The 27,475-nt window shown below is 35.0% G+C and overlaps 1 protein-coding gene across 2 annotated transcripts in view; it reads left to right on the top strand.

The window, feature by feature from the left end:
- Lsamp (limbic system associated membrane protein) overlaps window positions 1-27,475 on the top strand; it is a 596,100-nt gene that overhangs the window by 380,259 nt on the left and 188,366 nt on the right. For both annotated transcript variants that reach the window (XM_047564164.1, XM_047564165.1), the window contains exon 3: window positions 14,603-14,728. In XM_047564164.1, the coding sequence (XP_047420120.1) occupies window positions 14,603-14,728 (126 nt within the window). The remainder of the gene's footprint in view (window positions 1-14,602; window positions 14,729-27,475) is intronic.

Consider the following 27,475-nt stretch of genomic DNA (forward strand, 5'->3'; position numbering starts at 1 on the left):
ATCACCATACGTTTAGAAAAATACCTCAAAATCAAAAAACCAATTCTTACCCATAACATTAGATCTGCATGTTGCACAAAAATCTTACTTGGGCAAACCAAACTCCCATAACCTCTACAAGTTCAGTGGCATTTCTACCTCTTTGCTCAGCACAACTGCCAACCCACACAGGCTTTCTTATTTCTGGCTTTGCCCTGGTTATCCTGGCATCTCACATGTCTGTGATAGGTAATTTAGTCTGTGAAACATCAGGACCTTCTTGACATGACCGGAAGAACTGACTGTAAACTCAATACTTTCACTCTTTAACTGTGACATTGGTCTAGAAATAAATCTTCCTGAACCTCAGTTACCCCAACAATAAGTGGTCAAGTTAGGATGGCAGTAATACCTGTCTCAGCTATCACGCAGAAACACATGGGGACCAAATAAGGCAAGAAATGCCCCAGTGTTCTATAAACGTATACTATAACATGCATTATTATTATTATTAACATTATTAATTTTCTTCTCACTTTCTACTTGCCTGTATCTTTTTTCATTCTTTAATGCTCATTTGCCTCTCCAACAGAGGGCTAGCAAAACTAAAAAGGATAACTCTAACTCCTGCTCATCAATTCAAATTTTCATTTTGGATTCCTCATTTACCCCATATCCTGTCCAACCTATTTACCTCTCTGGAATTTTCAAACCTATTTAGAATTGCAGAAAGTGTTCTCTCTCCCCTAGCTACATTTAACCTTTGTAATAACTATTCTGTTTTCTCCATTATGTATAATTTTGGAAAAATTATAATTGGCATGAATGTATTAATTAATTCATAATAGAAACTATTTGTTTAGAAAGAAATTATGTGCATATTCCATATGCTGTTCAAACTGGTTCATTCGAAGCTTTGAACAGGGGCACTGCAAAGAAAGAAATTCTAAAAACCTCCTGTCAATCCCATTTTTTCTCTAAATATTCTATCTTCTGGCCCTCAAGCAGTGGCAGGAAACAACTTTTATTATTTTCATTGTATTCTAGGCATGCTTTAGTTCACCCTGGTTGGTTTCTCTTAGAATCTACCTCCTCCCCTGCATGCAAAGAACATTATATGCCTTAAGCAACTAGAAAAATAGAATTTAGGCTAGTAATATGGGCATGAAATCATTAAGTTTAAGGGATTCTTACAAGCAAATGGTTATCCAACATATTTCTTGTTCCCAGAATGAAATAAAGAAATGAGATGAAAAGTAAGCATTTTGAAAATGTTAGAGTGACTATTATTATTTTCATTATAACTTCCTACTGGCTCTTCTGCTGAGACAATAAGAACTGAATGACCTAAAACAATTGTCATTGTTTCACCCTCTCCTCACCTCTGCCCAAGTCTAGCACAGTCCCTTTACCATGTTATAAAAACTAAAAAAATAGCTATTTTTCTCTATAATCCTTAAATCCTCATGCATAATAGAATAGATACTAGATAATGTCTTTGAACCCTTATAGTTCTGTTTTCTATTTTCTCAGTTATTTTCTCTTTGATTTTAAGTCACTGAGTTTGATTTAAGTCTTCTCATTCATAATATTCTTGTTATAACTAAAGAATTCATCCACAGGATATAAGCAATATTTTCAATATTCAACTTTTTAAAGATTTAATGGAAGAGAAAAAATATTTTGCTTTCCTATAAAATATTTTATAGACTTGAAGGATATGTCATGGTTTTGAACTAAATTTTGCAGGTTTGTCCTGGAGTAAGGTGGGTTTTTTTTAGTAGATGCCAGAAATACCACTTGAATTTTCATCTAGTCTAAGAATTATACTACACAGCTCCTTTTGATACAGAAAAATAAATCTTTTACAATGCAAAAGGGAGAAAGATACATTTCTTTTTTCTCTGATAAATTCTTAGGGTTCTACTTCCAGACCTTGGAATTCACCCAGTTGCTATTTTGCCACCTACCCAAGGTAACCTGATATTTTTGAGCCTCCCTCTGCTCAATACCCCTGCTCCTGCCAAATAAAACCATCTGCTCTGGTTGAACAGCATCTAAATCCTGTTCTGCAAGTATGAGAATTGAGAAGATATTTTGTAAAGGGAAGATAGCATTTCCATTCGGCCCACCTATTGGTTAAATTAGCATCTGGAAGCTTAACCAGATTAGCAAAAACAAGTATCCAAACAGCTGGAATAGGGGTCTGGGAATATGAGATCTCTAAGAAGCTGCTGACTTGGTCAGGGGCTGCAGCTTCAATGGGCAGAGTCAGAATGGCTCCATTTGCACTTATTTAGCAAGGCAATGACCCTTCTTTGGGAATAGTCTCTTGACATCCCACAGAGTATACCTGTTGCTGAAGCAGCACTAAAGGACATCCTCAGCTGGCATGAATGCACACCCTGGTGTCTGGATAATTTGTTCTCTTTCTAAACCAACCCACACACTTACATTTGAAGTGATTCTGAACATTTAATAAATATAGAGAAATTCTAACTTAATAAACCTTCTCTTTAGATAGACAAAGGGACTCTTTTTAGATAACCATACCATTCACATGTCACTGAAAGAACCAATCCAATAGTGAGTGGTATATAAGTGAGCTGTGTAACATTTCTCTGTCCTGTGGTTATTGTTTGAGTTAGAGCTGTTGAACCCAAATTGACCCTCCTTTTTGATGGTTGCTCCTGTCCTGATGAGTTTCTAGGGAATATTGTGTTGTAAATCTGCAGTCCTGGGATAGTACTCAGAGGACCATTTGAGAATGTGATCATGTAGGGCTCAAAGGCCCGCAAAAGTATGTCTTGCCCATCTTACACCTTTGTCCAGCACAATAAAATGTTGGTTGCATCTCAGAGGACTATGATAAGAGGCTAAAAGCATGAACTTTAAGTTGCATGTGCAGGTCAGAAATGTTGCCTGTCTGATTAAAAGAGAATTAAAGGAAGGTGACTACTTTTTTGATCACACCATGTTTTAATAGGTCATTTTTATGAGCATCCCCATTCCAATATCCTTGGATTTACCACATTATCATACACATGGCACCTAGCATCACTTTGATTTGTACATACATACATTTTATATCTTCCAAATAATTAGCATATTATCCCTTTTACCTTAAGTTATTTGGTTCATCTTTAATGCATGCATAAGCAAAGCATTTATAATCATGCCTGGCAGATAAATTTGAGTAACTGACACATATAATGAGTTTTTTCTACCCTCAGCCTCACCTGACGCCCAAGGAACCTATAGTTTCCATACTTCCCCTACTCACTATAATATTTGTATCTTAATGGAACATGTTTCGTACTCACAGAACGTGATTCAAATATTGACTAAAAAAAAAGACGACCTATACTTTACTGAGACTTATACTATAAATATGTAATGATGACGAATTTTTGTAGGAAGAACTGTTTCTTGGGACCCTGAGAGTCAGTTGTTTCTAAAACTTGTGGTGAAAATTATTTCACTAATGGCAGTACACTCTCAAATCATTGTGTCTTTTTTATTATAGTTATAAAATGGATAAATGTTGACTAAAGGATTGAACATATTGGCATAGTTCTGCCCATTAGTAGAAAAAAACTCAATACTTATTTTCAGGATAACTCGTTTATGCCAGTACTAATCATTAATTATGAATTAAAGTAATTACCTACACCTCTTGGCAATAATAGGGTCTGCGAAAATGTAACTAGAATGCCATTAGCATAGAAATGCATAAAACATTTTATCCTGTTATCTTAGGAAGGGTTTAGTCAAGACTGCTTTATTAGCTTATTTTAACATGTGATATCAAATAACTTCATTTATAGAATTTCTTAGAATTTACAGGTGAAGTTTACATGCATTATTTTATTTGGCCCTGATATCAATCCTGTAATATTGCCTAATATAAACCTAATATGTACCTTGCCTCCAATTGCCAGGTGAGAAAACTGAGACTCAAAGAGATTTAAATAAGTTGTTATTAATTTGTTCATTTAAAATCAGTTAAGGACTTGCAATATACCTGATCAGGAGATTGAAAAATAAATATCATAGAATATTCTGTTGCATTGTGAGACTGTGGAAGGGCAGAATCAAGATGTCCAGGACTCAATCTAGTATAGAATGCTACCTTTTCAATCCTGTCAACCATTCTTGGAAATTCCCATACCACACATCAAAAACAGGCTTTGGGGACATTTTCAGAAGTAAAATGCCAGTCTGGATGGATTTTTGATGTTTCACAAGATGAAATTTCTGTGTTATATATTTTATTCTTATTTTTGAATTCTGGAATCATAATTATTAAAGCCAAACACTGCTCAAGAAACATCCTGTGGACTTCTGAACTCAATCCTTATATAGACTTGCCATACTGTTCCATAGCCTGTTACATATGCAAATGACAGGGTTTAAGCTTCTTTCATTATTCCAAATAAAAGTCAGATATTAAGGAGCTAATAGTGTTTTTAACACCCTACTGTCACCACACATACACAGTAATATAAGTACCTTGCCCCAGCTTCAAAAGAACAATAACTAATGAGACCAATTTGTTGCTAATTTGTACCATTAGAAATGGCATTTTAAATTAAATGCAATAACTGCTAATTATTTGAGGTTAGGAAAAGGAGTCAACTGACCACTTTTCTTTCCTATTGATTTCCTTCTGTTGGTTGGTCAGACAGGAACCTAGGATAAAGTCATTAAACCATACACAGTTGGAATTAGATGGTATTGCAGGCCTAGCATTATTTTTAAAGCAACATGTGCTGATAGATAAGAATCAATGATAAACAAATAACTAAATTAGTTACCTGGAAGCCACAGGGGGACCTAAGCAGAGATCCTGAAAATCTACTTCTATGGAAATTTCTCTCTTCATACTTTCCCTTAGTAATGGGTCCCAACTTATCACAATTAGAATTCTTTGGTTTAAGCAACAGAAATTGATTGGCTAATTTGATGGGAAAAGGTAGTGATTCATTGAAAGAATATGGGAGAATTTATAGAAGCAGAGGAAAAATGGAAAAATCTTGCCTTGAAAATCACAGAAGCCATGCACCTCTGTAGATTCAGGTATAAAATTTAGTAAATTATAATAGTACTTTTAGGTGGTTGCCATTTCATGATGAATATCAATATTAATTATTGGAGTAAGATGAAATCTTAGAGTTATTTTAATTTGCATTTCTCTAATTACTAGAGATGTTGAACACTTTTTCATATATTTATTAATCACGTGTATGTCTCTGTAAAGTGTCTGTAAAGTGTCTGTCCAGTTCCTTGGCTCATTTATTGATTGGGTTCTTTATATTTTTGGTGTAAAGTTTTGTAAGTTCTTTATAAATGGTAGCATGGATGTGGGAGAAAAGGCACAATTTTACATTGCTGGTGGAGTTGCAAATTGGTGCAGCCACTCTGGAAAGCAGGGTGGAGAATCCTCAGAACACTTGGAATGGACTAACCTTTTGACCCAGTTATCCCACTCCTTGGTTTATACCCAAAGGACTTAAAATTAGCACACTATAGTAACACAGCCACATCAATATTTGTAGCACCTCAATTCACCATAGCTAGATTGTGGAACCAACCTAGATGCCCTTCAACAGATGAATGGCTAAAGAAACTGTGATATATATACACAATAGAATATTATTCAGCCATAAAGAAGAATAATATTATGGCAATTACAAATAAATGGATGGAATTGGAGAATATCATGCTAAGTGAAATAAGCCAATCCCAAAAAACCAAAGGCCGAATGTTTTCCCTGACAAGTGAATGATGCTATATAATGGAGGTGGGGATGGGGGTGAAAGAAGAATGGAGGAACTTTAGATTATGTAGAAGGAAATGAGAGGGAGGTGGAGTATGAAAAATGGTGGAACGAGACAGACATCATTACCCTATGTACATGTATGATTACACAATGGTATGAATCTACATAGTGTACAACCATAGAAACGAAATGATGTACCCCATTTGTGTACAATGAATCAAAATACAGTCTGTAAAAAATAAATAATTTTAAAATATATTAATTATTGTTGCTGAACAAACCACTCAAATTTAGGAGCATAAAAGTCAATAGTTATTCTTTATTTCTCATAAGTGTGAAAGTCAATTGATCTAGGCTAGATCTCATTGGCAGTGACTCTGTTTCTGTGGTCATCAGGTTTACTAAATATAAATATATATGCCCAGTTGAATTTGAGTTTCAGATAAGTAACAAATATTTTTAATGTCATCATGTCCCACACAATAGTTAGAACATACCTATGTTAAAAAGAACACTTGTTGCTTGTCTGACATTTATAGTTCACTAGGCACTCTGTATTTTATCTGGCTATCTCCTTTCCTCCTCCTGGCACCAAGAAGTTTAGCTAAGCATGCTCTTCTCTTGGGAATGGCAGAGGCACAAGAGTAAGTGAATCCAGTTGTGCCAGCACTTTTCAAAACTTCTTGGATTACACATGCTGACATTCTGTTAGTGAAAGCAAGTAACAAGGTCCAGGGATGGAAAAGTATGTGCCACCCACTGCAGGAAGGCATAGGCATGACAAAGGATGGACCCAGGGAGGAGCACATAATCAGGGTGATTAATACAGTCTACCACAAGTTGAATCAGTTTCAATTTCTCTCAAGTCATTCCTAATAAAAACCATGTTCCATAGGAGGAAATACTTAACAGTCCAGCTTAGTGTAATGCATCCACCCCTTGGCAAAGGGAGAGTGGGTCTCTTGATTGACAGTTCCAATAAACCAATAGCTGTGAGAAAGGTGTCTTGCCAGAAGAAATAGGCATATGTTCTGGTTAGTAAAACAATAGACATTTGCTTTGTTTTTGTCCTTGACTCTGCCTACATTTCTACCTCCTGTCATAGATAAGAGATATTTGATTTTTAACAAAAAGAAGGAATGAATTGAAACCTAAAGAACAGTACAAACATATAAGGCAGAACTGGCTCCCCCAAAATCAAGAAAAACCCTGGAAATCTGGTACAGGATTGGTAAAAATAATTACAAAAAGAAGAGGGCAATAAAGACATGGGTGGCAGAGACAGACTGTGTCAGAATCTTACTTAAGGTTGGTTCACTGCACATCTGAAGGAATCCATGTGTTTAAATTCACCTTGAATTTAGCATTATATAAGAAACCATCATTAAATTCATACTGAATAGGAACAATGTAAATTTCTTTAACAGAATTTGTGTGCACTTCAATGACAGACTATCACTTATTTAGAAAATGCAGTGTATACAAGATTAATTTTTAAAGATATTTTGCTAAAATTACTTGGCATGGTAATTTTTTACCTGTTTCCCAGAAATAGTAGGCTGGCTAAATTGGTAGCACATTATAGGGTGGTTTTGAAAATCAAGTTACCATATGTATTTGAAATTATTCAACAAATGCTATCGTGAAAATTGCCTGAATAATTTAGGGGATGGATCTGATTATCTCTCATACACAAATAAATTTCAGATGATTTGAAGATTTTAATATAAAAGAAACAAATGAAAGAAAAAGAAGAAATAGAGATAAGTATTAATCTGTTCTTATGTTGGAAAGGTATATCTATGCATAAAAGCAACGAAAGAAACCACAAAAAGAAAGATTAATAGATATAACAGCAATGAAGATCCAAACTTTTGCAGAAGAAAAATGATCCCAAACAAAATTAAAAACCAAAGAACAAATTGGGGAAATTGCAACATGACAACCAAAGGTCAATTTTTACAGTGTAAGTAGCTCTTATTAGTCACTAAGGTAAATAAAATCATCCAAATTGGAGAGATCACTGAAACTGAATAGGTTGAAAATATTTTTTAAAAAAGTGGTTCATGGCATTGCATGTAGGAAAACATGATAAATCATACTAACATCCTATGAATAAGAGTTATGAGGGATAGTCCAGAAAGAAAAAGTACTTAAACTATTAGAATGACCTGAGAATGGAGCATAAATCAATATTACAGTGATTCTAAGAAACAACTTACATTGGCTGATACATATAAGATTATCAAGTTAAATAGTAACTTTCTAGGTATTCATCCTTGCTAAGAACCAAATAAAGTAAAAAAGTACTTTTTGTCACTTTTGCAGAAATTAATGGGGTACAGAGGAAGAACAAATTTAGGAAATATACAAAACATGAGTTTTCACCTTAGCTTTAAATTGCAATGAGATTTTTACCCACTCTGTCCACTATGGCCACATATGTAAAATGGTAGTAGTAGTAGTAGTAGTAGTAGTAGTAGAAGTAGTACTAGTAGTAGCAGTAGTACTACTAATAATAATAATAATAGCCTCTACTTTCCAGATTTGCGGTAAAGATTTTAAGAAGTGATAGAAGGAAATTTTTGAATTGCCACCTTGATATTACCAGTGATATTCTAAATTTAAATATCATGACTTCCTAACTAGTAAGAAAGAACTGGTAAGCTATTGGAGTAAAGAAGTTATTTCTTTCCACATATGACTCCTCACAGAAAAGGAAGTAGCTAGTTAAAACTCAAAAACATCTGTCACTGAGGAAGTAAGACATTATGTGCTTCATGCTTTCTATGTGCCTGAAATGTACAAACTCATCTCTACCCCATGGCTTATTTTTTTCAGTAAGTCAAAGAAGTTGATGGTAAAACAGATGACTAGAGGGTTAGCTAAAGAAATATTGATTAAAAAAAACTGGATTTTAGACTGGGTGTGGAGGCACATATCTGTAATCCCAGTGTTTTGAGAGGTCAAGACAGGAAAATATGAGTTCAAAGCCAGCCTCAGCAATGGTGAGGCGCTGAGCAACTCAGGGAGACCCTGTCTCTAAATAAAATGCAAAACATGGTTGTGGATGTGGCTCATTGGTCAAGTGCCCCTGAGTTCAATCCCTGGTACAAAAAACAAAACAAAACCAAAAAAAAAAAAAAAAAAATCACTGAATTTTACTAAGCAAAATAAAAATTTATACTTTTGTTTTTTTATTAAAATATTTTTTATTTTTACAGACCGCATTTTGATTCATTGTAACAAGTGGGGTACAACTTTTCATTTCTATGGTTGTACACAATGTAGATTCACACCATTCATGTAATTATACATATACACAGGGTAATACTGTCTGTTTCATTCTACTGTCTTTCAGTTTAGTGAGATACCTTCTTTGTAGGGAAGCAGGTAGGATTAGAAGTTTTCTTTTCTTTTTCTTGTTTTTTTTAATTTCCCAATTGTGGTGTATTCCAAAAATAGACTTTAGAGTTACGTATTGTGTTCTTGAATTTCATATCCTCCAGGCTATGTTCCATAATCATTTTTCTTATATTCATTTTTATTGAATTGAGAAGCAGTGAATTTTTTGGAGTACATTCTTCAACCGACATATACTTGCATTGTAAATAGTTTTATTGCCATTAAATATTTTTTAATTTTTGTTTGTTCTTTTTAGTTTTACATGACAGTAGAATGTGTTTTGGCAGATTATACATACAAAGAGTATAACTTATTCTATTTAGAATCCCACTCTTGTGGTTGTACATGATGTGGAGTTACCCTGGTTGTGTATTCAAATAAAAAGCTAGGAAATTCATGCCTGATTAATTATGTCTTTCCTATTTCCCTCCCCCTCCCTTCCCTTCATTTCCCTCTTCTAATCCAGTGAATTTCTATTATTGTCTTCCCCAACTTCCCTTGTTTAGGGTTAGTATCCACAAATCAGAGAGAATATCTGGCCTTTAGTTTTTTGGGATTGGTTTGTTTCACTTAACATGATATTCTCCAGTTCCATCCATTTACCTGCAAATACCATAATTTCATTCTTCTTTACGGCTCAGTAAATATTCCACTGTGTATATATACCACATTTTTCTTATCCATTCATCCCTTGAAGGACACCTAGGTTGTTTTCATACCTTAACCATTGTGAGTTGAACTGCTATAAACGTTGATTTGTCTGTGCCACTGTAGTATGCCATTTTTAAATTCTTCAGGTATAGACCCAGGAGTGTGATAACTGGGTCAAATAGTGGTTCCCTTCCATGTTTCCTCAGGAATCTCCATATTGCTTTCCATAGTGGTTGCACCAATTTGCAGTGGCACCGGCAAAGTATGAGTGTACTTTTTCCTTCATATCCTCACCAACATTTATTGTTACTTTTATTCTTGATAATTGCTATTCTGACTAGAATGAGATGAAATCTCAGTATAGTTTTGATTTGCACTTCTCTAATTGCTAGAGATGTTGAACATTTTTTCATATATTTTTGGTCATTCATATTTCTTCTTCTGTGAAGTGTCTATTCAATTCCTTTGTCCATTTTTTGATTGGGTTATTTATTTTCTGGTTTTATGTTTTTTGAGTTCCTTGTATGTCCTGGAAATTAATGCCTTAGGTACTGGTAGTAAAGATTTTCTCTCATTCTGTAGGGTCTCTGTTCTTGATTATTTCCTTTGCTGTGAAGAAGCTTTTCAATTTGATACTTTTTTTCCTTCTTATTTGTTCTTTTTAGTTACACATGGAGAATGGAATTTTTCAAACACTTTTCAAACACCTACCATGTTCCAAGCAACACATTCTCTAAGATTCAGCCATTTGGAAAACAGAGACCCTGCTGCCTGTCTCTTAAACTTTAGTAAAGGGCACAAGTAAGTAGTACGGCAGTTAGGATTCGTTGTGGTAAGGGAGAACTAGAGGATCCAGTGTGAGAACACATTCCACACCGCCCCGTTCTTCATGTCATGTTGGGTGGTGTGGAATGACAGGAGAGTAAGGAGACCAGTCGACTAGCTGAAACCTGAGCCGGGAAATGGGCTACCCGTCTGAAGAGCTGGAAGTAGCATATTCCATATGGACAAAACAGAATGTCAAATGCCAGGTGTAAGTGAGTAGATCATTTCAAGAACTAAAAAGTTCTTGGTCTGACATCAGATATGGATGATGTAATAGAAAGGGAGTAGGAGTGAAGCTGGGAAGGTAAGCAGGAGTCAGCCATGAATGACCTGTTAAGCCATATTACGAAGTTTGGATTTCATCCTACAGGCAATGAGGTTAACCAAGGGACACTGTATTCAAATTTATAACTCAGGACAAACATTTGATTGTAGTGTGGTGACAGTATGGCAGTGAACATGAGAAGAGAAAGGCTAGAGGCAAAAAAGCCCATTTTCATTCTGTGCAATAATTCAGGCAAAAGAAGGAAGGAAGGAAAAAAGAAGAAAGGAATGAATGAACAAATGTTGATGTCTAAAACAAGACATGGTAGGAGTGAGCACTGGGAGTAAAGGATGAATCTGAGAGATATTTAAAGATGTATGCCACAGAACCTGGGGACCAATTTTTATGTGTGGGCAAAGACAGAGGGCAGTCAGGGAGATGCCTTGTGGGTTATTGTTGTTTGTTGGTTGGTTGCTTGGGTAAATCTTTGCATAATGATACCATTCACTAAGATAATAACTCAAGTGTTTCATGGGAATATAGATGATGATACTTCTATTTTGAGTCATGTGATGTAGGTATAGAACAGTCTTATAAAACTTACAAGAAAAATCTGGGTTGAAGATACTGATTTGGAAGTCATCTTGACATGACTAGCTTTTGAAACTACAAAGTAGGTAAGATCACTCAATGAATATGTAGACTGACATGAAGAAAGAGGCTATGCAGATATTTAAGGAACAGGATACAACAAACCCAACAGTTAAATTGGGAAGATTGACCAGAAGGATATGAGGGAAAGCAGTTGAATTTGGTGTCCTAGAAACCAAGAAAAGAAAGGACTGTAAGAAAGAGGTTATGATCAACAGAGTTAAATACTTCACACACACACACACACACACACACACACACACACAAAATATATATATATATATATATAGGAAAAAGACAAAAATTGCCCATGGACCTAGACACAATATGGTCATTGGTAAACTTCTTTAGAGCACTTTCTTTGAAGCATTAGGAGAGAATCCACATTATTGGAAGTTGAAGGATTAATGGGAGAAGATGTGGTACAGAACAATCCCTTCATAAAATTTGGAAAGAGAGGCTGAAAGTTAATAAGAGGGTGGTGTGGAGTTGGGGGGAGATTTATTTTGAGAGTAAAAAGACTACATATGGGTGCTTATGGGAAGAAGCTGGTATAAAATAAGGTAGGAAAATAATGAATAAGTGAGACCCATAGGAAGTGACACAGAGACAAGAGGGATATAATGAGACAACATGATTGCATTTCTAACTGTTCAACAGGAACATTTGCTGCCTCTCCAATCTCTGAGATTCAAGACTGAGTATGGTGACCTTAATTAAGAGAAACAATACAGTTGAAAATAACCCTGTCATCAATTATTCTAAATTTCATATTCAATTTTACTAGTACCTGTCTAGGTAAGACTGAGCAAGTGGCTTAACTAGCTTGACATGTCCATGTAAAGTCCTTAGTTCATATTCCTTTTATTAAAAAAAAAAAAGAGGTACCCGAGTAAATTTTAATATAAGGAAGAATTCTTTGGGAATAATTCTGTCAATTATAGACATTTATTTTCTGTTGTATAAATTTTCATGTTTTGTATTAGGGTTTTGGAACCCCTATTGATCAGAAAACAGCTATATTTTTCTCTTTATACCATGTCCTTTGATGCAGTTCAGTTCATGTTCTTAAGGAACATGGGCTCTTTTATAGCTTCCTGTTACAGGTTTTAGATTACTGAAGAAGGCACCTAAGATGTTTAACCTTATTCTTTGAACACTGTCATTGATTTATATTTTATTGCAGTTGATCTGGAGATTTCCAGAACACTGGCTCACCCAGGCGGATATTAGCAACTGTGAATATTAAACAATGGAACAATTATACACTCAGGAAATTATAAGTCTAGCCATAGTTCTTGAGGGAATCATCCTTGACAAGCTGTTATGAACATCATGTTCTTCCTTATAAAATGGGTAGGAACTTCCAGGTCTCCATTAACAAAGTCTGAAAAATATGTTGCAAGTCAATGTATCAGTATGAGAAAATGATCCTTAACCCCAACAGTCAAAAGGAGGAATGGAGACTATAAATAGAGGCTGCTATACAATGGGAATCAACTACAGTATATACTTCTGCCATTAGGCTTGATTTTTAGTCATCAGTTTCTACTAAGAGACCCTATAAAACAATGTGGTGAAAAGAGTGCTAAAGTCAGGAGGGTTCCTCCCTCCACTTCCTTCAAGTGATACTCTTGAACTGGTCAGTTACCCAAGTATCATCAATGTCCCTTATAGGAACTTGCAGGGATCATATGGTTATCAGGCAGTTGCCTCTTTAAGCAAAAAAATGTCCTGATGGGCAGGAATACAGAATCTGAAAAAGCCAGGAAGAGTGAGAAAAATAATTTTCTTTTTTTATTATTGAACGCCCTTCAGACTTTCTTATCCTCTTTTCTCAGAAACATACTCTATCAGGGACAATGTGAGCAACTGAGTAAAAAAGAAAAAAAAAAAAAAGGAAAAATCTCATTGAACCACAAACCTTTCTATTTGTAATCAGTATGTAACCTCTGAGATAAAATCTGTGAGTAATTCACATGCCACTTAAGCCTACCAACATGGAACCTAATGTTGCCACCCTGAATACTAATGAAGGAAGTCAGACGGCAGTACAGCTTGCCCTTGGGGACTCATCCCGCACATCACCAGAAAGTAATTTCTGTCATTTTTGGCCATCTGGTGACCTGGGTTGTGAAGATGGAATTTCGTTCAGGAAGTGCTTGAGAGCATGGGTCCTAAAGTCTGCCCGGATTTAAATTCCTGTTCTGCTTTTCACCAGGTCCCATTTATGCCTCAGCACCCCTCCTGTAAATGAAATACTCACAGGATGTCATGTCTTTAGTTTAAGAATTTATTGAGATGATACTTTCACTATACCTAGGGTTTTTGATATAGTAAGTGTTTAATTAAAGTTAGCTATCATTAAATTGCTAGTGGCAGAGGTGAGGGGAATATTAAGAATAGTAGTATAGACTTTTAGCAATGTCTACTTGTCTGTGACATATGCATTATTAATTCAGTTTTTGTGTTCTAAAGTATGTTATCTGGTCTGGTAACACACTAAAAAAATATTTAGAGGATTTCTATTGTACTGATTAACCCATGACTTCCTCTTGTGCCTAAGTAATAAGCATCACATTTTACTAAAACAATGATACAGTCTTATACTATAACAGTTGTTCTCCTTGGCATTTGGAGGAGAGATTGGACTATATTGTTTTTAGGTATATAAGATAATAAATTTAAACCATAGTGCTAAGAAATATTGTTATTTTAAAAACATGTGTATACCTTTTAATTATAAATACAGTTTTTCTATCAGAAAATAGCTGAACATTTTCATTGTATGACTGTGAGTATTTTCTACAGCACTCAGATGGTCACAATGGGAGATATTCTCAACCTTATAGTATAACTTTAGGACCTCCTTGGTGACCTGGCTAGCACATTGACAAGGATCTTAAAAGTTTCCTGGCTACTTAACATAGAAGTTCAAATTAAGAAATTAAAACTCAAATTTGTCACTTCAGTAACACAGATCAATAACGCAAGCCTCCTTTTACTGACATTGTTACATGTTCCATTTATTTTTGTCATTATAGTTCCACCAAAGATCTCCAACATCTCCTCGGATGTCACTGTGAACGAGGGCAGCAATGTGACCCTGGTCTGTATGGCCAATGGCCGCCCTGAACCTGTTATCACCTGGAGACACCTTACACCGACCGGTAAGCAACCCTCCAGTTCAAGATGCCACATTCTATTTAACATTCTGTTAATGTATGTAAGTTTGGTGGTTGCATGTCTTGGGGTAATGTTTGATATGAATTAAAATTACAAAGCTTTCTGTAAGTTTGTTTTGCTTTGTTTTTAATCAGAGTTTCCTAATATATAGTACATTGTAAAGAAATTAGTGAGGAATAATACAACATTGTTTGTGACTTCTGCTGTCCTGTTCTGCTGTCCTGTCTTTGGCCTCTGGCTCAGTGATGCATATCTAGCGTGAGTTAATCATAGATCCCAGCTGTTGACAGAAATTCTGGAACATCAAAAAAAGATTTCAAGGAATGTCTTCTGAATCCTCCCCCAAACAAACACCCCTCCTTTTCCTTCACCTCAACTAGGATCTAAGAACTTCCTGGCTTTTGAACAGTATATGAATATTTTACCAAATTATTTGGGATTAATTACACACATACTTCCCTACTCTACCAATTATATTTTCTTATACGCAAAACTATGTCTTTCCAAGTAATGCAGTCATTGTAGAATGGGGCCTGCAATTTAATTATTCCAGAAAGAAGTCCTATGGATCAACTATTGCTATAAAATGTGTTTAATTTTGGTAGAGAGTCCCCAAATTTTAATTGGTTTATGCCTCATGTTTTCTTACAATTTCTCCATTAATCTAGACATTTAATGTATAACCTATTCATTTTGGAATATACACCTTAAAACTGTACAAAGGTAGACACGAAACGGTAGATATATTCAGATATGTCTAAAAGGTCAGGGTAGTCTTGTTATGTCTTTACAAATCTCTGTATTTTGTAATATGAGAACATGGGGTCTCCCTTTGACATTACAACTTAAGTTAATTTCTCAGGTGAAGTTTGGACCAACTTATGTATTTAGGCAAATATTCTTGAAAATGTCACTTAAAACCATTTCTTATTAATGCTTGCAACTCATCATTTATTGATAATATATGCAAGCAATGCTTGACATACTTGTTTGGGGAATCAATGTCAGAAACTCATTTTATACCTTGCATGGGGAAAAAGGCACATATGGAAGATTGAAGATATCATCTATCTTTCCCCTGAAATGAACTAAACCTTTGGAGCACATTGTACCTAAATGTCACTATATTAGCCCCCAAACCCAATCCACCTGCCCCTGTACCAAGCAGCATCTTTCCCTGACTAGCAATTTGGTATAAATATTATTGGCCCGTATTTGACAATTTTATCAAAGATAACTGCTAATATCATTGTGTTTGATGTTGCTAAAGATAAATTATTAATATTCTTATGTAATTTTATTTTGAAAGGTGCCTTTGAGGAAATTCCCCTTTGTTTTCAGTATCTTTATGATTCTTTTAATAAACAATGGTTTGCTTTTCTATAAATAGAACCAATGAGTTTTTATAAATGACCATTAGTCCTTCATTGAATTAAACATTAGCAAACTCAGGGTCAAATTTATGCTCCATCTATAACAGAATATAAATTATTATATATAAATTATATATTAATAAAATTGATTGTCTTTTTGGCATTAAATTTATGTACAGACCACACTCCTGTTTTCATCTGGTTTTATTAAAATTACTTAAATTTTTGTCTTACCATTTATAATTAATTTAAAAGGTTATATAAATGTATTATTTATAATCTCAATCTCTTTTATGGAACAAAGTGGTAGTTTAAAAAACAGAGAAGGTAGTTTAAAAAAAAGAGAAGAAAAAGGTAGGAAAAGAGATTGTATTCATGTTACAGTCAAGTAATGAGCTACTGTAATAGAAGGACATTATTTCTTTTGGTGCAATATCGAATATTAAATAGTATTTTCAGGCAAAATGCAGTTGCTGCCAGAACAAAAAGATGAATTCTTTCCTGACCCTTGACTTTAGATACATTCTGAGACAGAACCACTACTTCAAGGTTTTTGCCAGCCTGTCTAGGAGGTTAGAATTCATGATTAACTCCAAAAAATTTCCCCATGATAATGAACCTCTGATTCGCACCCCAAATAACTTGGTTTTTCTATGATGTTTCAAGCCATCCAAAGAGCAGAGGACAAGCTCTGTCTTCCAGAGTAAAGTTAGAATTTGCATACACTCAGAGAACCAGAGACAGCAAAATCAACTAGAAAATGTGATGTACTCTCAAGGATTCCCAATAGTCAATACCAAGAGTCAACAATCTACAGCCTGTAGGCCAAAGCCAAACTGCCCTATTTATGCATTGCCTGCAAATAAGAAAGGTGTTTAAATTGCTAAATGGTTGGGAAAAATCAAGAGAAAAATTCTTATTTTTAGCATGCCAAAAAAATGTGAAATTTCAAATTTCAGTGTGCAAACATAAAGTTTTATTCCAAGACAGCCATACCCATTTGTTTACATTTTGTCCATGGCTTGCTTTTTTACTAAAACAGCAGAACTGAGGTTGCAAAAAAACCTTAAAATTGTATCTGTCTGGCCCATTAGAGATTATAGACCCCTGTTCAAGAACTTGGCTTGGGACGCAGGACAAGGATTTGCTGCATTTGTCCATGGTCCCATAGGGCTTCAGGTATGTCTTCCATCAAGTTTTTTCAGACATCTGAAGAAAAGAACTTTATTTTTCTATAGTTATCTATCTAGATACTCTCTTTGGGTCAAATTCTGTTCTGGCACAGGCAAAATGCATCCTGATGCATTTGCAGATTCAAAGGCAAACTGCTCTTCTCTAGTACAATGGCTATTAATTCCCAAGCTTATTCTTTCATCTCTTTCACATCTGGCCTAAATAACCACCTGATCAAAATCATATTCCTGGTGACAGAAGAGAGAACTTGCCTCTATCAAAAGGAAACATGGATGGTTTGTATGTGGGTTTTTTATTCCTTTCAGAATTTGGAAACAGGGTGATCCTTTTCAGTCTATCATGCAACACCTTTCTCAGAGACCCAAGGAAGAGACTTGGTCCCTGTGTGACAGCCAAGCTGGCTGCAAACCGTGGTCATGTGAGAAAAAAAAAGTCCAACTAGCTTTGTTCAATTATTAATTGTGCCTTCCACTGTGCAGAGTAGACCTGCCATTCAGAGAAAAAAAATTGTACCTGTAATTAGCTCAACCCCACACGGACATCAAGCCCTGAAAGGGAAAAGATTCCATGCAAGGTTCCCAAATGCCTGATTACCTGTCATTTGATGACATGAGAAGGAGAAAGGAAAGAAAGATGCATGGTATGTTTTTATAAGGAGAAGAATGTTTATTATCTCTGAATTTTCTTATTTGATTTATTTATTTTTTGAATTATCACTAGACTATTTTGTTTCTCTTTCTATTCACACTTGAAGTTTGTTTTTCAGGTACATTGCAAGTATTTCTAAGATGAGAAATTAGAGGGTTGGTGAACTTTTCTTATGTACAAAATCAATACACTTACCTGACTTGGACTAGAAGAAATTGATGCTTTCTGTGCTTGTCTTTCTTACACTTCTGATTTCTTAATTTTTTTCTCCTCTTCAGTTATTTTACATAGTCAAGTGATGTGTCACGTATGTGGTTATTAAATGTGACCTATTTTCTCCCTTAATTAAGTTAGACTTTCATAATCCTGTGACTCCCAGGGGGCAATTGCACCGTAACATATATTTTCTATGGAGTGTTTGATCTCCTTTCTGTGAGCAGAGCTGCTACCCTCTTCATTTAACTTTGTTTCTAAATCTTTCTCTTACATTCATGAGAAAGTCCCTTTCTCAAAGGTACATCATGTGGTGTCAGGTTTGCTTAGGCTTACAGAACGAGTTTCTCAACATTTTGTTTCTACAGTGGTTTTTACAACCTCAGTAGCATTCTGAGAAATCTACTGGAAAGCTCAAAAGGCATACTTAGGATTAGCCTGTTAGGCTGAGAACAACTCAGGAGGTATTATGTAATTTTCTTGTCTAGCCATAAGCCATATTGGACATCAACAGGAGAGTATAGAAAAGTTACTTAAGAGATATTTTGTATTTTGATGGAGTTAGTGGAAGAACATTGTACTGGGAGAAGCCAATCTGAAATTCCATTTTCTCATTAGACCTTGGTTTTTTTTTTTTTATTTATTTTTATTGTAAACAAATGGGAACATCTTGTTTTTCTGTACATAGAGTAAAGGCATACTATTTGTGTAATCATACATTTACATAGGGTAATGGTGTTTGATTCATTCTTGTTATTTTTTCCCTTCCCACCCACCCTTCCCACCCCTCCCACCCCTCTTTTCCCTCTATACAGTCCCTCCTTCCTCCATTCTTGCCCCCTCCCCCCCATTATGTGTCATCATCTGCTTATCAGCGAGATCATTCTTCCTTTGGTTTTTTGAGATTGGCTTATCTCACGTAGCATGATATTCTCCAATTTCATCCATTTGCCTGCAAATGCCGTAATTTTATTATTCTTTATGGCTGAGTAATATTCCATTGTATAAATATACCACAGTTTCTTTATCCATTCATCAATTGAAGGGCATCTAGGTTGGTTCCACAATCTGGCTATTGTGAATTGAGCAGCTATGTTTTAATCACTTGGTCTGAGATTGTTCTTTCAATTCATTTCAAGTCTGAACCCATGACTGATGGTTATCTTGAATTCAATTCATGTTCTACCTTCATCTATATTATTTCCAGTTGTAGAGCTCACCCCATTTTACCATCATAATTTCTGGCTACATGGTTTTGGGAGAAATACGTACTGTTAAACTGAACTCATTTATTTTAGTCAAATTTAAAATTACAAATTACAATTTCCACTTAGCATTTTAGATCTAGGACATCATGTTAACATGGAGAACATATGATCTACTTGTTAAGTTTTAGGAAATAATTTCTATGGGATTTTCTTGTATGAACTTTTCAGAAGGTTCTATGAATCTATCTTAGTAGCATATGAATGAGGAAGAGTCAAACCTAGGAACTTTGCAGGTGAAGGCTATTAACCACATGGTCATAGTTCAAAAGAGAACAATGATTCAACTTGTTCTATTAATTGCCTTCATTCATTTCCTTCACTTAAAATTTTTAATATTCCCATTTTCCTTTTAAAAAGAAGATGAAATTTTAAAAAGTATTGTTATGTTTTTTCCTCAGTGTCTTACTTGTATATTGATTTCAAATATGTCATCCATCAATACAGAATTATATTCAGATTAATCTTGCTCTCCATACCACAAATTATCCATTTGATTGGACTTATTTATAGAGTTCTCACTCTGTAAAAAGACACATTGAAGAGTAAGACAGACATGGTCCTTGCACAAATGGAGCTTATAGTTCAACAAGAGAGCAGAGCATTAAACTAATAATTGCATGAGTAACCCTTTAATTAGATTCATACATTATAAAGGAAAATTATAGCATTCAATAAAACTGTAAAACAGGGCCATATAGCAAAATCTGCAAGGCCAGCAGAGTCTCCTGAGGGGATGTTATGCTGATATCTCAAGAATGAATAGGACCTGGCCAAGAAAATAGGAGAAGAAAGGATATCTTAAGAATGGAAAACAGCACATACAAAGGCCTAGAATGATACTTCATTTAAGAATTTGCATGGACATCTTAATGGGAAATGGGGATTTTAGCTAGTGTTTTGTTATAGTACTTTTCAAGTTTCAATCTCTTACTTTAAACACACAATTTGTTTCTATTTTTTTTAATATTCCCATTTTCTCTTTCCCAAAGGCAAAAAATAGGTTAAAAAGTATGCTTTCTTTTTTTGCTTATATGCTGATTTTCAGTACATCAATATATATCACTGTATATACTGCAATATGTAATAGTGTATATACTACATTATAGATAGATGTACATGCATAAACATTATATGCTGGTATACAGTTTCCCTGTGCAACAGATAGATGGATAGCTAAACTTGTGTGTATGAATATCTTTTTAAATTTTTTTTAGTTGTAGATGGACACAAAAACTTTATTTTATTTGTTTTCATGTGATGCTCAGGATGGAACTCAGTGCCTTGTGTATGATAGGCAAGTGCTCTACCACTGAGCCACAATCACAGCCCTGAATATCTTAAATTTAGGTCAAACCCATGTTCTTTCCCTCTACAGATGACTCCATAAAGTCCAATTAACTATATGCAAACTCTTTTTCAGTAACCTTATCATTAAAACAAATGAGTAATTTAGAAAATAAAGATTACAAATTCAATTGCATCATTACTGGCTTCCCCTATCCAAAACTAAAACATCCTGGAAATACAATAACCTACACTATCACCCTTTAAGCAGTGGAGATCTCCACAACCTGATGTGCTGTCTCTTCTTACAAAGGTTGGCAAATACCCTAGTAATACCCTTATGCCCTATTCCTACCCTGTTCAGATGTGATCAGATCCCAAGAGTACTCTGCCCAAAGAGAAATGAATTAGCCTCGATGTGTTCCTAAGGGACTAACTTGGACTGTGGTGCTGCAGGTCATTAGATAGGGCAGAAGCAGTATCTTAATTAGAACTTTACAAATGACTGAATATAGCAGAAATACAGAGCCCACACCTAGCACTATTTTTATTTTGCCAATATTCCAAGTAGTCTGTTTTCACATATTTAAAACAGGTTTTAAAATCATAAAAGTTATCTTGAGAATTAAAAAAAGTATGATGGCAAAGTTAGTTATAATTGATAGTATTGTTCATATTTATTGTAATTATTGTAGTTATATAGACATTAGATGCCAATATTGATCATTTTGAAGGACATTGATAATATGGTGGAAAACAAACTCAATTTCTTCTTTCTTCAGGTCTGTTCTCCATTCCAACACAACAACCAGGGGCATTTTTTAAATGCTATCATCGAGACTAGTATTAATATTTTTATTTCTTATACTGCATCACATATCAACACACTCGCCCAAGTAGTCCCTTTTTCAATGTGTCTTTCCCACAAAGACATGAGAACAACAGTGCCTTGTTAAAGAGTTTCTGGTGTGGTTTGTTTATGTGTCAATCCCTCTCCTTAGGGAGAGTTTTCCTAGAGTCTGGCTATTAACTATAACTCTATAGAACCTATAAGGGTAAATTACAGCTTTGTTATCTTTTTTCAAGACTGATGTTTCAGAAGAAGCTTGTACTATCTTTAAAAAAAAATTTTTTTTAAAGACCTGCAATGTTCAGAAATGAGCTATTGAATAGTAACAGAGGAGTTATACACAGAAAGAGAAAAAAATTATATATAAGCAAGTATATAAAAAGATCAAAGTGACCATGAAATTGTTGAAATGAGAAGATATATACCTATTGAAATGTATCAAGATAAGTTCAGGTTGATTTACAAACAAGTCACTAAAGAAGTGGCTTTAAAGAACATCACAGTATCCATATAGTGTTGATATGCCTTACTTCTAAACAGGAAAAAGTTGAGTTAGGTAGTGCAGTTCTTCTGGATTTCCCACATTTGACTTTGGAAACTTGACTGTGGATATTAGCCTGGATCTACCCTAATATGCATTATGAGATGCCAAAGTAGATCTGATTTGGTCTTGCCAACAGGGATAGTCACAGTTCCCATGAATCAAGGTGTGGTTGTCAGAAGCAGAGGGCCCAGAGGATTCATTTCAAGAGGGATTTATGGTAATGGATAAAAGTTGTCCAAACCAGAAATGTGAGCGTGATCCTAGCTTCTTTCTTTTCCTTTGCCCCAGCAGTGATTCATTTGACACATAGTTTTGATTATTTTAATAACTGCCAATCCATTTACCTGTCTTCATTTTCACTGTCATAGTATAGGTCAGCCAATATTTTCTCTGACCTGTATTTCATTAGTTTTCTGATTGGACCCTTGCTTCTATTTCTCAATATAAAAATGGTCAGGTTAATTTTCCTGCTTAATTTCCCAATTTCCCAATGCCTTTTGAATAAAGTTCAAAATACTTAGTATGGCATTAAAACTCTTATTCAACTTATACTCCTACCCCTAAATCTCTAACCACTCAACTTTATGCAGTAGACAGATTATAATACTTACATTTAAGAAGGTACTTTGTTCATGCCTTGAAACATGATTGCTCCTTCCACATACATCATCATTTTGCCAGTGTAACTTCCTGCAAGAATCGAGTCTTCTGGAAGTAACATAAAATTCATGAAATTCCATTTAAATTATTTGTCCTTTCTCTACTTCGTAAGATCTCTTCAAATGCAGAAACTATCCCTTATTTATGTGTATATTCTCAGGACATTGTTCAGTATCTTGTAAGTGCTTAATTGAGTTAATAAAGAACTTTATAAAAAATCTGAAAGTATTACTGAGGAATAACTCATGAGGAATAAATGAAATACACACTGATAAAGCAAAAGTGAATAGAAAGTATACTGCAAAAGAAAGTTGCCCTGACGTGCTGATCCACATCTAACTTGCATCATTATGCACTGAGCTATTGAGATACTCTGAAATCTTCATATTCTTTTATCTAAACCTTTGATGTTCTCTTATCAGTCTTTTATTATCAGTAATTGTTACTTTTATTCTCAGCAGTCATCATATTCAGTAATTGTCTTAATTTTTTTTTTTTTTTTTTTTTACATTTTTAGCAATCTATTTTCCTCTTGAAAGCCAGCAACTTCATTAGTTTCCATCTTAGTACCAGGTACAGAGGTAGTGCTCAGCAACTTCATTAGTTTCCATCTTAGTACCAGGTACAGAGGTAGTGCTCAATAAATATTTCTTGGTTGAATACATAAATTACTTATTGTAATGTCTGTTTGTTAAAACTTGCTTAACGTTTAGGTTTAAAGAACAGAGTCTCCATAAACTATAATTTTGCTGTATTGTGTCATATGTCTCTAAAATACAGGACATTTTCTTTCTTTAAGACCCTCTGATATGTCTGTTGCAAGTTTTTCTTTCTGGGAAAGGATTTTTTTCTTTATATGTGTGTTGACAAAGCTGTCAACACTGTCACTCCAGTGAATGTGGGCTATAAAGTGGATGTTTGGGTGGCAGTAAAAAGTTTCAAGTCCACCTGGTTTTTGCAGGAGATAACAGTGTGCAGGTTGAGTTAAATTGAAAAAAAGAAATGTTCGTTGTAGAGCTGTTTATAAAGTCTCCTATGCATCTTTATGAAACATCTTTTCTGGTGGTAGCCACCTGTGAAGGAATTGGCATGGCCACTATTAGATAGTCCACTGGATTTCCAAATCTGGCTAATCATCAGATTTATCCAGAGTAGAGGCAAATTTTAAAACATACAGATTCCTTGCTCACACCACACTAAATCATCTCTTTTGGTGAAATCAAGTTTCTTATAGGAGTAAATCCTCCCTATTAATTCAACAACCAGCCAGGAGAGCAGAATAATGACTGTAAGCACAGGAAAAAATGGTTAAAGGACTTGAATGTACTGGGAAATTATCTGGAGGATCTTATTAAAATGTGAATTCAGAGTTAGTAGACCTGAGGTGGGGCCTGCCATTCTGCTTTCATAGCAAGCACTCATGGGAGTGCTTGGTCATGGGAGTGCTGCTGGTCCATGGAACACAGTTTGAGCATCATTCAAGATCCTCTGGACAAAATAAGTTGTGAGATAGTGAAATGTATAAATATCCTAGCAGAAGGAACAACTAAGTATGTATGACAATGTATGGAACATTCACCAAGTATTGTTTTAATTTTTTAATTTTAATTTCTCTTTTACAACTGATAGATCGGGAAGTAGCCCAGAGGAAAATGAACAGAAAATGGTTTTGAGAAACAGAATTCTTCCTTCCTGTTCAGTTTGGACCCTGACCATCAAAATTGTCATCACCTTAGAACTTTATAGACATAAGAATATGGGGCCCAGCATGAAGTCACTAGATCAGAATCTGCACTCTGTGAATGTACCCAGGTGGTATGTATGCAAGATGAAATTTGAAAAGCCCTGGGACAGTGGGAAAGGATCTTGTGTTGAGAGAAAGCGATTTTCCTTAGCATTTGAAGTGTAGAAATTGAAGACATTTCCCACTTTTCTATCAAGGAGTAATCTTAAACTTCATTCCTTCACTCCAAATACATACATACCTCCTAGGAAAAGAGAAAAGGCAATGCTGTAGAAATGGGGGTTGGGTACTATACTGTGCCATTGAATATTTATCACCAGAGAAGAGAACATCTAATGCTTTACCTGCTTCATCACATGCTGCTGCTAAATATTTCAGGAAAAATTTAGCCTACTGGATGAAAAGATGCAGTCTGAATGACAGTAGCCACTTTTCTCATCATCTTTTATAATAGCTTTATCTGCAAAATGTAGACAATAATATGTGGCTTGCCTGCCTCGTGCTGGTGCTTTGAGGGATCAAATGAGATAATGAATATGAAAATAGTTTGAAAAGTATAAAACTTTCTAGAAATGTAAAGGGTTGAGAGGAAGACTGATTTGGAGGGAGAAAGAATGCAGAATTGGGGATAAGAAAGCCTGGGTTTGAGTCCCTGCTCTCCATACTATACTGTTTTTTTGGGGGGAGGCAGGGGATGGATTCTTTGAACTCTCTACATTTCATCTGTAAAGTATAAATAATGGAATGACTGCTCACCTACCAAAATACCTATGTTGCCTCAAGTGAGATAAGGTATAATAAAATGATTATAAACAAGTACATTCAACTGCTATTTTTCTTACTATTGTCTTAGATTTCACAAAGCAAAATGTAGACCTAAATGCTTGACCAAATAAGGAATAAAACTAGTCTCTTAATAGTCTGCAACAGTAGATCTTGGAGAGTGGTCCACAAACCAGCAGCATCACATCACCTAGGAACTTGTTAGAAAGGCAAGTTATCAGACCCCACACCAGACTTAACTTAAATCAAGAACTCTGGGCATAGAGCCCAACAATTTGTAGTTTTTAACAAGCTCTCCAGGTGACTTTGATGCACAATCAACCTAGAGAACCTTCGCACTAAAGAAAATGTGTCTTTCTGAGATAGTGAGGGCGTGTACTGTTTCTACTAAGCATGAGTGTAGGAATAATTGGGATTCTTTCACTTTCAAAGACCTGGTGTGAGTGTGTGTGTGTGTATAAAATGATTTGATATATAAATGTGCTATCACATTTCTTCGATTAGAATTTCTATCACTTTAGATGAAGAGGTTTGGAAGTAACAACTACACAGAAATTCCCACTTTGTCTTTTTCTATCTACATTCTAATGATGTTTGAGGCTAACATATCACTTAAAATGTGCACACATTTCTGAAATTCTCATCATTTTCTTGGCATATTCATTTGCAAGTCTCCCAGTACACTAAGGCTGCAATTCATCCTAATAAAACAGAGAAACCTCAATAGGTGATTCAAATAGGGTCATATTGCTCACAAAAGACATGCCAATAAAATCACCCCATGTCACTTAAGAAACTTTGTGAGAAATAGACTACTTTGCAAAAAGGAAAACAAAAAATAAAATGCCTTGTCATTTCCTTTATGTGTCATTTACATTCATTTTATGAATCAAATTAGGTATTTTTCTCAAGTTGGTCAACAATTCAAAAACACAGGAGGCTCTGTGAAGTCACAGGATTGCTAAATTGTGACTGTCTGCTGTTGACTGAAGTGTTAAAATCTGATGAAGGGAAGAAGAAAAATACTTTAATAATTCAACTGGCAAATATCAATGCAAATAAGATCTAATTCTTCAAGGTATTCCAGTAATAAAAACTGAAATGTCAGTCTTTGAGTGACATCGGTCTTTTTTTTTTGTATAATTTTTTTGGCCTGGTCACTGAGGCTTTGTGCTGTTTTGGCTGTGGAAGACAGATCCAGATCAGAGCATGAGGGATTTGAGAGGTGAATGGAAAAACAGGCACAGCAACTTAGTTAAGAGAACAATCTAAGAGACATTTTATATTCACAAGAATTCCACTCTCCTCTCCTCTCACAAAAAACCCATGGGAAATTGTTTGAAATTGCAACAGATCATGTATTCCAGAATTTTACCATAAAACAAAAATCATTTCAATGATAGCATGGAATCGAGGACTTAGTTGCCCATCACTGGGTATCACTTGCTGTGGACATAGAAGTATGCAGTAGGTGATTATTTAGGTAGTTCTACAATTTAGGTAGGCTTTCTTTTGGAGCCATCTAAGAAATGATGGATGAATTCCCAGCAGAGATAGATTTATCTTCTAATAAAGTATTTAATTGTGGTAACTACATTTATTGCACATGAAATGAACTCTATAAGCCCACCTATTTAAAATAATTGAATAAGCCTACTTATTAAAAAAAAAGGTACTATAGGATATTGTTAACTGGAGTTACCATAATAAAATACAATAAACTGGGGGTTTAAACTATAGACATTTATATCCCCACAGTTCTGGAGGCTGGAAGTCCATGATCAGTGTACCAGCATGGTCAAGTCCTTGGGAGAGTCCTCTTCCTGGCTTGTAACTGGCTACCATTTCCCTGGATGTTCCCATTACTTCTTCTTTACATTTGTGGAGATAGTAAGCAAATTATCTGGCATCCCTTCTTAAAATGGAATTGATCCCTCCATGAGGGTCTCATCCTCATGATCACATCTAATCATAATTGCCTCCCAAAGTTCCCACCATGAATTCCATTATACTGTAGATCAGGGATTCTATATACAGATTTTAGGGGACACAGTTCAATCCATAGCTTATATCTATTCTCACAGTTCTGACTATTTGAATTTCTGGCTCATCTGTTTTTCTTTGAGCTCTGTGGTCACAGATTTTCTCTGTTGTCTTTATGTATTTATTT

This window comes from Sciurus carolinensis, chromosome 9 (assembly GCF_902686445.1).
Source record: "Sciurus carolinensis chromosome 9, mSciCar1.2, whole genome shotgun sequence".
Taxonomy (NCBI): Eukaryota; Metazoa; Chordata; class Mammalia; order Rodentia; family Sciuridae; genus Sciurus; species Sciurus carolinensis.